This window comes from Saccoglossus kowalevskii, chromosome 2, assembly GCF_978046115.1.
Source record: "Saccoglossus kowalevskii chromosome 2, keSacKowa6.1, whole genome shotgun sequence".
Taxonomy (NCBI): domain Eukaryota; kingdom Metazoa; phylum Hemichordata; class Enteropneusta; family Harrimaniidae; genus Saccoglossus; species Saccoglossus kowalevskii.
This window is the reverse complement of record NC_140642.1, coordinates 29,948,982-29,961,746: the sequence shown is the minus strand read 5'-3', so window position 1 is coordinate 29,961,746 and position 12,765 is coordinate 29,948,982. Positions and strand designations below refer to the sequence as shown.

Sequence of the window (12,765 nt, the reverse complement as noted above, 5' to 3'; positions counted from 1 at the left end):
AGGCAGGAATCATGTATCATATACTTATATATGTATCATGTACGATATGTTTTACAAAGTTTATTGTCCCCGATTCACCCTCTCAACCCGGTGGGAGAAAATGGCGATGTCACATAAAGTCCGCGTCATTTAGTCAGCATGTATTATTGACCTCGCTCTATAAATATATGCAGATAATTTGCATATCGCATTATTGATCGTAGAAGCCAAGCGAGAAGACGTTCTGTGGTCACGTGATCACTTGCATTGCGAAGGCGGAAGTGAGTAGCTTTGACTGAGCGATACCGTATTCGTACGCAAATATCAATTCAAGATGGCTCGTCGAAGGAACGTACCTGATCGTTGTCTGGTGGTTTTCATATTCGCTTTAATGGGTAAGCTTTAAAATATTTTCTTTTTTATCCCCATAATTTTGTTCTGAGAAACCATGGGTTGAAATATACAGTAGGTCGTCACCGTCGCTGTAATTGAAAAAACGTCAGGATGATATTTGCCCTGAATGAAAAAACATCCATTGTTCTCAACAAATATATTAACAAATGTGTCTCATTCACTGTTTTATTTAAATAATTCTGTCTTTTAAAGTACCGAATGTACTAAAATGCCGGGGCCTCCCTGACTATTCACAGGCTTTCTCATCGTTTGATAAAATAATGGCTTCCATCTTTCCCTTCTGGCGACATTTTCTCGTCGTTTTCTTGGAACGTAAAACACCATCACTGAGCTGAAAGAAACACATTTACTATTATTTCTGCTTCTTTGATTTTCTCTGAATTACGTTTTATTAAAAAACGGACGCGATATGACATTATTCTTCCATTCTTCTGCAGTCACGTGATAGAGTCGATTTCCGAGATGTTATCTCTTGTGTAGATTTCTTTTGCTCAGGTAGCGTCGTTCACACTATTTGACACGCTTGACCCACACTATTTCCAGCGCGGTAGTTCCCGTGGGGCGCTCGCATGGCGCCTCGGTAAACGGAAAATTACTAACGTAGCAGCCTTGTTAGCTAACCTTATGGATCAAATGTGAAAATACACGTTGAAAACAAGTTGCTATTGTGACCACCGTGACTAATAATTATAAGGCATAGTTAACTCGGAGGAGTGCGGAAAAAAATCCTCAAAAATAGAAGAAAACAAATATTTTAGTCATTCATTTATTAAATTAACGTTACACACATTATGGCTATCATAATTAATATTTAATGTGAAATGAACAATTAAACGAAATGGGGAAAAAACTCATGAAAACGTTTTGCCGATTCGACCAATGTAGACCTTGTGGACAATTACTCAACACAGAATTTCTAAATATACCGCCATGCGCCTACCTCTACTCGTGAATGACGAATTCAGTTTTACGTTTTACGCTTGCCGATATAGGATGAACAAGAACAATGCACTACATAGGGCAGCTGTATAATACACATACATTCCCTGTATTTAATATCGACTTCATATGAATTAGAATAATCCCAATAATAATTGGCGTATGACGTTAAATGGTCGCTGGTTGTCATAGTAACTAAGATAATTTGTTCAGAAGACGCCATTAGCCTTGTTCCGATGTCTTAATAATGGTATTTTATCGAGAATTTGGCAATCAACTCTTGTTAGGGTATAACACGTCTCTCGTCTCGATGTATTGGACACTTCCATGGGAATCCCTCGGCGAAAACCTCACTGAGAGAGTCACAGTCGATTTTCTCAAATTTCCGCTGATAATTCATTATTGTCGCGTGGTTCAGGCCAACACGTGTCAACGACCTCATGTTGCTGTCATTTATGATATGCGATTAATGGAATGACTTGTGGCAAAATTGGACGTTAATAATTACTTGCTGTAGCTACCGGTAATATTTTCGACTTACCTTTTCTCGATTGGTACATTGATAATTCGATAATAATAATAATAATAATGATAATAATAATAATAATAATAATAATAATAATAATAATAATAATAATAATAATAATAATAATAATAATAATAATAATAATTGTGTGAATAATATGCACATATTTGACGTAATCTTTGTATACACACCCGACGTCATCACGAGTCATCAGAGCTTTGATAATAACAGATAATTACATATTGATGAATATTATTTTCGATTTTCAGAAAAAAATTTTACAGAAATTATGCTAAACTGACAATTTGCTGCACACACGAAAAAAAAAGTACTACTTCGAAAAATCAGAAAAGGTTAATCTTATAGATTGGTGTTTGAAGCAACGTATTATTTCTTGATGAAGATTTGTTTTCTTCTCTCATAGAATTGTATTGACAACAATTCATCTTTCAGTTCCGTTTTTCCAATTTTTACAATCCGTCAATTTAATTATTCAACAATTATTATTATAATTGCAACATTGACCGTAATGAATCATGAATTACTAAAGTGATATTGGGGAAATTCACAAGCTGGGGGCGTTGTGCGAGTAACATCCGGTGGGATAATAGTATGCAAATTCGGAATAACAAAGCTAATTTACGCGACTCAGTGACAATTCTCTACTTTGACGACTGCCTGGCAACCGGATTCTGTGCCCAGCAACAACTTCGCTCTAAACTCGCTGTCTAGTATCACATTTTACGTTGTTAAATATTTCGCAATGATGGATTATCTGTGTTTACCGTTAACATTTAAACGAGATGCAGACGAGATAAATGTACAGTGAATGATCGATGACCTATATAGCTTGTCATGGCTAGTGAGAACTGGTAGAAAGGGAATTCCCGTGTCTCCATATATAATGACGTAAAGCAGCTACCCGAGCAGTTGACTTTTCTTGAGAAAATAAAAATAAATTGTTAGTTTTTTTTTATCAACGACACGATGGATTATGAATTTAAAAAACAACGCGAGTTTATTGTCACATTTATCTCATGGCTTATATGTGATTGAATATTCACACTGAATTCGATTAGTCATCTGCATTAAGAATACGTGCGTGGTTATTATCGCATCCCACGAGGTCAATAGATTGCTTACGACCTCGTGTGTAAGATAACGCATAATTATAATAAAAGAATAGGCTTATTGAAGCGTCAATTGTTTGCAATGTCATATTAGATCGTATGAATTTTAATCACGTCTTGATCCAGTGTTATAAATTGATTATCATATCTTTGATTCTGTAATGCGGTTATCGTGCGTGATGAAACCCCCTAGCCCGGTGTTTTAAATTCTCGAGATTAACGGACCAGTCTGTGAGTTAATGTAGCTGGGATTAGGTTAGACAATCTACATCACTTTAGATTTGATTTGTTCTATAAATTCGACTCCTTTGCTTGATATTGCCTATTTTTGTTTCATCTTGTCAATTTACCATCTGTGTTGTAATTCTATTTATAAACGACGCATAACTACTGCTCTAGGCGGTTTGTAAATTAACCTCGTTCGGGAAAACGTTGTTAATTTTAACCACCAATTTTCAATATGTACAGGCTTAAATTGTTCAACTGTTTAGTTATGTATTCCCTGTCTCTAATATAAAATATGGAAATTGTCTACGTTCTTCAAAACCTGCAAAATGGTCGGCGTTTTCAAGAGTTTGTGAACATATCTAAAAGCTACATATTGTAAATTATAGAATAAATTTCAGTCTTATTCGGAAACTAAAAATAACTCAATTCCAATCGCCATGGAAACTGTCGTCTGATAATATATTGATTGATAAGCATTCGAAAACCCTGGCCATTGTCACGAGACTGAATATGGCAGGCTTAGAAGATTAAGAAGAAATGCAGTGGCATTTGTGAAAACAGGCAAAACGAATTATTAAGATCCCCTTGAGTATTATTGGATGTTATCATTAACATACAGATACACTTTGATCTCCCATATTTTGTTATTTAAATATGGCATTACGTCACATATTACAAATTATGTAATCTGTTTTCTTACACTGGGAAATTAATTGTTAATATGTAATAATATATATATATAAATATTGTGATGTAATACACATACTTATTTATGATTTATTTTTCACATTATTCCTGTTATTGGTGTGAGGATACTATGTACAGACTGTATTTTACTCCCAGTAAGCTCTGTATACTTTAAACCGCCGCTGTTTAGTATGTGTCTCAATGCTTTGCTGGCATGAGTAAATTGCGTACAGCGGAAAACATAGGGCTTGCATTTTGACATTTTCCGGTTGCGAGTACGCGTCAGCACGCTAATTCTCAGTAGTCTATTCAATGAAATCGTACGTGTTTCGACTTCTTTTCTTGTGAATACAAAAGCATTTGTCTTGTTGAGCAGGGTGAGTCGTACTATGTGTGGTTAAACTCAAGGAAAAATTATATTCGGAATAATAGCAGATAACAGAATAACACTGCATACCTGTAGTTTTAACAATAAACGTATAAACATGTGTAATGATTGGGAGTAGTGACATAAAATAAATATATTTCACAAAGAAATTAATTAGAATTACGTGTTCATTTAGTACACTATTTACATTCATTGAAATTCGTCTGTAGAACGGTAAATTGGCACGCTGTTTTTTATTTAGATATATATAGATATTATGTTAGCATTAGAGTAAATCACTTATTAGGCTTCCTTGTCTCTATTTAATCAGAAATCGGCGAAAATGTCAACAGATGTCAATGTCGATGCACATGATGGAATCGTTAGTTGTCATCCGTCGTATTTATTCTATGATAATCAATATTGACGTTACCCTTTCTGCTCGATTTCATTTCCCCTGTATTCGTCTTCGTTTTAAGTGATATACATGTATGTGACGTGACGTCTCTCACAATTGTGGTGATTTTAAAACAAATAGTTCGTGTTAAGAGTGACCGATAGACCGACAGTAAAACACTCAGTAATGTTTTATTTATTAAAGTATTATCCGTACGCATATATTACAGTTTTCACCGCCCACGAGAAGCATTTTTAAATGATTCATGTCCGTGACAGCGTCAGCATGACAGCGCCATAGTTCTGATGAACCCAGAAACTTACTAAACGATAAATGGTCTATATTTATTTAGAACCGGATAATAATGAAAGCATGCACACCAAGGGAAATGTTTTAATATTTCCGCCAAATGCCATAATTTAAATAGAAAGCTTAAATCGCGGTGGTCGTCACGCAGCGCGTGTTCTAATTTCAAGTAAATAAACAATGTATTTTACACGCGTTGTATACGTCGCTATGAGTCCCATATCGAACAAGACGCGGCACGACGACTGCCGCCCTTTAACATTTTCTTGGATATATTATGCAAATTTAGGTCGCAGTGCTACCGCCCATTGTGTTATCAGCTGAAACTATTGATTACTTGGATTGGAATCTCCTTCATTTTTAATAACATCCTGACATAGGAAACAATCTTGATTGAAACGAGACAATAGGTAATCTTTTTTTTCAAAATGGAAGTGAGTAGGCCCACGGTGGCTGTGTGGAGGCCACGAGGGGGGTAAATCTTTGTATCTCGAAGAATGAATCGAGCAAGGAAATATATATGTATATGTAGATATGTGTTTTGCGACCCTCAATTTCAATACATATAAAAATATATTCATTACTCGTCACTGTCTTTCATTTGGAAATTATTGTTCCGTTACATTCGCAAAAAAATGTGTCATGCTTTCAATGGATGGTTCAATTTTCGGACAGTGTGTATGGCGACTTTTTACCACAATTATCACCACTTATATATTCACTCACATTTTTGTGTTATCTTTAGTATATTCTTGAGGTAATTTAGAGGAAGTTGAAATAAACATTTCTTGTTTGAAAAGTCTCCAAGATGGATTTAATAGTATTAACTGTAGGACACGTAATGCTTTCGTGGGCGTTAAACTGTTGATTCGATTTGAACTGATCTCGGCTGATTTGTGACATGATTATATGTCAAACGTGTTTTATTTAAAGTTATCTACACAAGTTGTCTCTGTTCTTCGATGTCAACTTAGTTCTTAGTGCACGGTAAATGGAAATTCAAAAAAAAACAGCCATCACGTTAATTATATTTTAACATCGTTTTCATCTGATGAACTCTATTTTAACACTATTGTCTGAATACTTAACCATGATATATAACTGTTTAAACAAGTCCGACTTGCAGAAAAACAACAACAAGGGAATAGTCTTATATACATGTATATACCTGATTTCCGATTTAATAATGAAAAACAAACTGTTCGATCCTAAACTGTTTTCATAAAATTAAAACACGGAACGGAAAAATATTCTTATCTCTGGCATGTGCATGCAACATATTTAAATTCTCGTAAATACTAGCGACATCGCCGGCAAAACCATGAACAGCTACTACCGTCCGATTACTAGCATAGATAATGTATATATGGCTATGTTCGCATTCAGTAACACTGGCAGGCATGGTCTAACATAGAAATATCTCAGTTGAACTTAAATTGTCGTCAAACTTAGCGCATTCATGAGTTCTCTCACGAATGGCAATTAGACACACTTTTACGAACACCAAACACGCAATTATTACGCGGCGGTCACAAATTATGACGTCAGCGGAGAATTGGTGCGTTTATGCATTTTTAAATATTTTGGATATGAATATTTCAAATCACGCTGAAATCATTCTAGACTGCAGTTATAATTCAGTGTATTTATTTTTAAAATAATGTAGATATATTTTATATCATTGTTATATTTGACTAGGATACATATGACCACCCTTTGTATTTGGTATCACTGAGATCATTTTTGCAGATTCATTATGAACACGTAAATTAATTAAAATACGACAATAATGGTAAAACGATTGATTGGATCAAACTCAATGATTACTATGCCGGACTGTGTGTATTTCCAACGTATTATCATTCTCTGAAGTGACCTATTTCAAATACGTCATTCAAAATAAACCGACATGTCTGTCAGAGCCGATCACGACATCCAAGTTGTCATTACGCGAATGATACGACCATAACAGACTGTCGCATGATTTACTAATTGTGGGGGTAATAAAACACACCCGGAATTAAAAAAAAATAGCTTCGTTTCGGATAATTGAAATCACAGTTGTAATTTAAAGTTAATTGAGCAATTAAGTTTAATAAAAGCTAGTCATTTTTGTCCACGAATTTCTACCTATTATATTGCAATAGGAATCACATGAAATGAATATTGCACCAATTTTTGTTCAATAAATATTATATGATGTCCATAATACTGATTTTTGCTCGTCGTAACTATCAAGATAATGATGGACAAGTTCAATATTTTGTCATAAGGAATGCATCTTATATACATCACATTGCTATGTGGTTAGCTTATAGGTTAATTGCAATGATTCGACATGTTTAAGGCAACAAATGCGATGCCGTGAGTGGTTTAACATTCCTGGTTAAAATAGAGTATCGACTTCACGTTGACCAAATACTAGAACGCAGCTGTACACACATACCTGCGAAGAGTTAACTGAGCACTGGAAATTAATATGTCACAAAGGATCGCCAGGATATCAACGTCTTTAAACTAGAAATAGAAACTAGAATTAATGTAAATTAAACACACTCCTACACACTTTACGAATCAATTTTAGTTTTTACGTTTATAGATTAACGTTGTTATAAAACTCTCAATGAATTCAATGTGTTCCCAGAATGCATTGCCATCCTACTATAATCGTAAAACAAAACTCCTTTGTATTTGATAGCAATAACTCGCATATATCTTAACAAAATATGAATTATGTTAGCTTTTTTCCACCATGTCAAATTGGCAATCTCAACTACCTTGTCTTTCTATAATATGTGCATTCACTGCAGAGAACTGAAACCCATTTAAAGCCTCATTAAAATAACATCACTACGTAGTAGACGCATCAATAACAAATGAAACGAAATATTGTCAGTGAATAAGGCACTGTTTTTTTTTTTTTAAAACTAGTTATTTATATTCACAGTAAAAACGTTAGATTGAATTTTCTTGAAATTAAGGGAAACAAATGCTTGGTGACCTACTTCGAATTCATGCGACTATAATGCAATTAACTTCCCAAATAATGCGAAATGTCTCTCGCTCTGACAGTCTTGTAAGTGACGAGCTGCTTTGATTCGGTTTATGTCTAAATTTATCGGCCTTTTATCCAGAGATGCGCCCGTATGTAACCACACACTTGAAGACTGGTTGTCCAAAAGCCATCTAGTGTACGCGGTCTCATTAGTTATACAGGCGAATAAGATCCCTCAGTATTGCGTTTTGAATCATTTTAATACGCTTATGTCCGATGTGAGGGTAAGTGCTCTCGACTTGGACAAACGGACAAGTTAATCTAAAACACGGAATGAGGTATATCTGTTGCGATCGTAAAAACAAAATAGCCTGTGGGGAATCCCTATCCCTATCTGAAAAAATGAAATAGTCCACTTGCCAGTGAGATGGGCGATATGAGGTGAAACATATTAGTAGATACGTTTTGCAATAAGTGAACATTGACCTTACAATATATTCTCCGATATAGTACTTAACGTGTGACTTATTTTTATCGCAGTTGTCTCATGCCTCGGAGCTAGTGTTACGCCGACGGAGTCAAGTCCGACCGAGGCGCCCTCGTCTATAGCTAAAGAGGATTTGTCACCAGAACCGACAATGGGAGATGATTCCACGGAAGGTGACAATGATGACGAGAGTGATGACGTCACGCCACCTGCGGCCGTCGTAAAGGAAACATCGCCGGTATTGTTTATTACATTCATGTACTTTCATATATATCTTTGAATTGAATTGAACTACTGAGATCATGGAGGTAAAAAAAAAGATTTTTTTTTTACCTCCATGCTGAGATGCAGCCAGCAATTACTAAATTGTGCTCTCAGTTCATGTTTGGCCATCAGGGGCGGGGTTCATGATCACTCTCTTACATGGCAAACTTTAGCGCGCTAGTATGTGTTTGAAGAGTTTGTGATTAATTAATTTATTTATTTACAGTATGACACATGCATGACGAAATAAAGAAATACATACAATTTACTATATTTATCATAAAGTGTATACTCTAAAATAAATAATTTGACTGGCGAAGACAAGGCGTGGTTTGTTTCGCCATCCACCATGATCATTAATTTAATTAGATACACTTAATTACTAGTTGTTTTGTTTTAATTATTAAGGTAATGTGGCCCCTATGAATTAATTATTGCAGCCGGTTTCAATGTTTTCCGCAAATGTTATAGGCGACATTAATTTCCATGCAATTAACATATCAGTGGTCATTCGTTTCTTTATTCACAAAAAAAAAAAAACAAAAAAAAAAAACGTAAAATCGTTGATGACAGTACCTTGATGACTTAATTCTCGGGTTCATGTCATCTATAGCTATTCGGTAGCAACCAAAAAACAATAAAACTAAGGTTACATAATGCATTAAATTCATGAACCTTTTTTATCGTTTTTATCGTTTAGGCCAATGTGGAAGTGGAAACGACAGAAGAAAGTGCAGCAACTACTGAGTCGCCGATAGAGCAGACGACAGAGCCGTCGGTCCCTAAAGTAGGTAACTTCAGTTTGAAAGACAAAAATGGCAACATCTGTTTAAAAGCCGTGTTTGCAGCCTGGTTTGAATGTGGATATTACAGCGGCGATGAGTCGAGCGTAAGTAGACATTATTGCATAGCGTTATGTTTATGTATGGATGCAAGGTGATCTTCAAAACGAACAGAAAAAATCGAAAACGATATGGTATGAATGATACGATAGAAAAATGTGTTAAGATGTAATACAAATTTCAATACACTATGTATAATGTGTAATATCAATCATTATATAATGTCCTTCCAATCTCCCTCCATACAGCCCACATTCCTCACCACACTGGTACCGATGTTTGACAACAGCAGAGTTGACGGCAAATGTGGAGACATCTATGAACAATCTATTCTCAACATTCGGTGGGGAGGTGACAAATATTTATTGAAAATGACGTTCGACACGGTGAGTGTAAACTTTTAACATCTGGGTAACAATTAGACTATACTTAGTGGCCGTTGCATTAATTACGTTGAACATGAAATGAGTTTCCTTCGCTTGGAACCCATTAAAGGGGCATGCATGCAGTTTTTGCATATTGATTTCGTAGATTTTAATTACGTTATATTGAGGCAACATAACATTATTTTACCATATAGTGTAAGCCGTTATCTGCAGGACGTGACACGTTTCATAGGTACAGACCAAGTTAAGTTTCACATATTAGCTTGGGTGTCGTACGTCAATGTCCTTGTGTGATTTACATGCTTTGAAATAATAAGGACATGTAAGAATATAATAATATGTTCCCAAGCAGCCTCATTATTGATGCCGTTATACAAAATGTATGAGTAAAAGACAATGTGTGTGATAACGCTATTCACAAAGTAATACAGATAACGTTTTCAACATGTAATACATGTTTTAATAAACATGGTCAATAACAGTCGCTTATCGTGCAATAATTCTTCATATCGACTCAAGTGAGGGCGCTAAGTGTTTTTCTTCCAAAAAAACGACCAGACGGTGTATAAATATTCTAAAATTCATGAAAATGTTAATGAAAATTCGGCGCTAGGTTGAAGAAAGTATACATCTTCTCAGTACTGACATGTAGTATGCTGATTCGATTGTCAAATAACAATTACGCAACAGTGACGTCAGAAGTTAACATTAACAAGCGGGTGATTACATTATCATCTTTTAAATACATATTTACTACCAATTTTCATATTTAAATACGACCACGCAATAATAAATGTATGGTTTAAGGGCGATACTAATGATATTCAGATATTCAACTGGGCCTTTATAAATCCGATAAATGAGACTGCTTTAAAGAACGTTTTCCTTTAAATTTAAGAATGGCTTTCGAATCTCACTGCAAATAACGTTAACCGAAATATGTACATATAACTTTGTTGTTTTACTCTTGCTAGGATCAAACAAACTCAAGCAAGGAAGTTGGAACGTGGTTCGCCAAGTCCCTTCACTTTACCTATGATACAAGTGACAAAACATATTTCACGGACGCTGTGAACGGTTAGTAGAACAACAATCACCGTAACACTAGTGATTGTTTTTTTTTAGTCGAAAGGTCGAATTCAAGATGACAACATCACTTAAGGGTAGAAACGGTTATCGTCCTATCCGGACTAGTGTACTTACCTGAGGGATTAACTGCTCAGAGTAACAGGTGACAGAACCCATTATGTTGTTGACCAATGCTGTGCGTACGCCATTCTAATCAGCTATCCCTCCATTGTGGTCTGTGTCTCTTTTAGAATATCAGATCACACTCTGCCCAACAAATTTGTGTCTTATACAAAATATGTGAGTATAATATATAATTCAATAAACTGTTTGTTTCTGTGTTTGTCACCACTAGCCGGTTCAAGGACAGTACAGACGTATGAAGACACCACGTTTTTCGATACCCCATTAAAGCAATCCTTTATGTGCCAAACGCAGGACAACATTAAGATGGGGTCAGAGGACAGTGAAGAAAAAGTCATTCTAAAGATTTCCAATTTGCAAATCCAGCCATATGAGGTAGAAGATGACATGTTCAGTGAAGGTAGGCATAGATCTGATATATTCATGTGTATCAGTTGGCTTCTGAATTAATGGTTCGTTACTGATTAGACGCGTGGTTCTGACTTTTAATTATGTTATACATTAGATTTAACGATCTATTGATTCATATGAAATGCGAATTAAGACGAATCTGCTCGGTCGATTAAAAATCTGTTATGTAGATTGAATGACTTCTCAGTAAAATGTACTGCCGCATTGTATCCAATACATGTAAAATGTCCTAAACTCAGAATTATGTTAACAATGTTTTGTTTTCTATTTCTTGTTGTAGGTATTCTATGTGAAGCTGACGAGGAGAATCAGAATAGAATAGATAGTACTGTGCCCATCGCTGTTGGCGCTGCTCTTGGTTGTCTCATTCTGGTAGTCATTATAGTATATGCAATAGGAAGGCAGTTTGGTGCTCTGGGGACGGGATATACTGGATACAAATCCGTTGATTAATTTTAGAAGAATGACAATCTGTATGATGGTGGCGCCCTTCGCTTTCATATGATGCGAAGGGCGCCACCACTCAGATTACAACTTTCGTTTGGCAGTGGTCTGAGTTCTAGAGAATTGGCGTACATTTGATATTTATATCGGAGAAAACGGTATTATTTGCAAACAAATGCTCAAAACAATCAACTGTTTTGTCATGTCTTCTAGACCCACCTCTAGAGAAAACAGATATGTTAAATGGCTGTTGTCGTCGCACAGAATCCATCATCGAATCTGATTTGTCGTGACGACCAGAGCTGTTTATCATACCCACGTGTTCATAGGTTGAATGTCTTTCAGCATGGCTATTTGAACACCCTACAACCGATAATTTAGTAGTATGTACGAAACATTAGACTTAAACATTGTAAACCGCCCTGAAAAGACCTAGTTATTTTACAATTATTTCACGCACATATTTAATACAATGCATTAAAGTAAAACAAAATAATTCCAAGTAACCCAAATCATGTAATACTTGATATCATTTTATTAAATAAAATTGTCCTTAGTTCGGATGACGTAAACAATCGTAGTAAAAATTCAAGTTGTAATTCTTGGCAGACTGTAGAATTCACATAGCAATACATGCAATCCTCACTGAATACGACCAGTATACATAACAGTGGGGCATACAACAGATATGTTTGTTTTATTTAAATAGTGATGCCAGTCGTGGCTTTAATATCCTGCTGTGTAATATAAA

At 35.4% G+C, this 12,765-nt stretch overlaps 1 protein-coding gene across 1 annotated transcript; it reads left to right on the top strand.

Moving 5' to 3' along the window:
• Positions 1-210: 210 nt before the first annotated feature.
• LOC102801976 (lysosome-associated membrane glycoprotein 5-like) lies at positions 211-12,601 on the top strand. Its single transcript, XM_085494149.1, has 7 exons — positions 211-374; positions 8,509-8,693; positions 9,420-9,608; positions 9,810-9,947; positions 10,922-11,024; positions 11,371-11,559; positions 11,851-12,601. Exons 1-7 carry the CDS (start codon positions 314-316, stop codon positions 12,021-12,023), a joined length of 1,038 nt encoding a protein of 345 aa, XP_085350275.1. The 5' UTR covers positions 211-313; the 3' UTR covers positions 12,024-12,601.
• Positions 12,602-12,765: the final 164 nt, after the last annotated feature.

What these genes read in the sequence shown, in the direction of transcription:
- LOC102801976 (XM_085494149.1), top strand. Translation starts at nt 314, where the DNA reads ATGGCTCGTCGAAGGAACGTACCTGATCGTTGTCTGGTGGTTTTCATA. An exon ending in TTTCATATTCGCTTTAATGG is followed by an intron (nt 375 to 8,508) that starts GTAAGCTTTAAA and finishes TTTTTATCGCAG; the next exon opens with TTGTCTCATGCCTCGGAGCT. An exon ending in TTTCACGGACGCTGTGAACG is followed by an intron (nt 11,025 to 11,370) that starts GTTAGTAGAACA and finishes TGTCACCACTAG; the next exon opens with CCGGTTCAAGGACAGTACAG.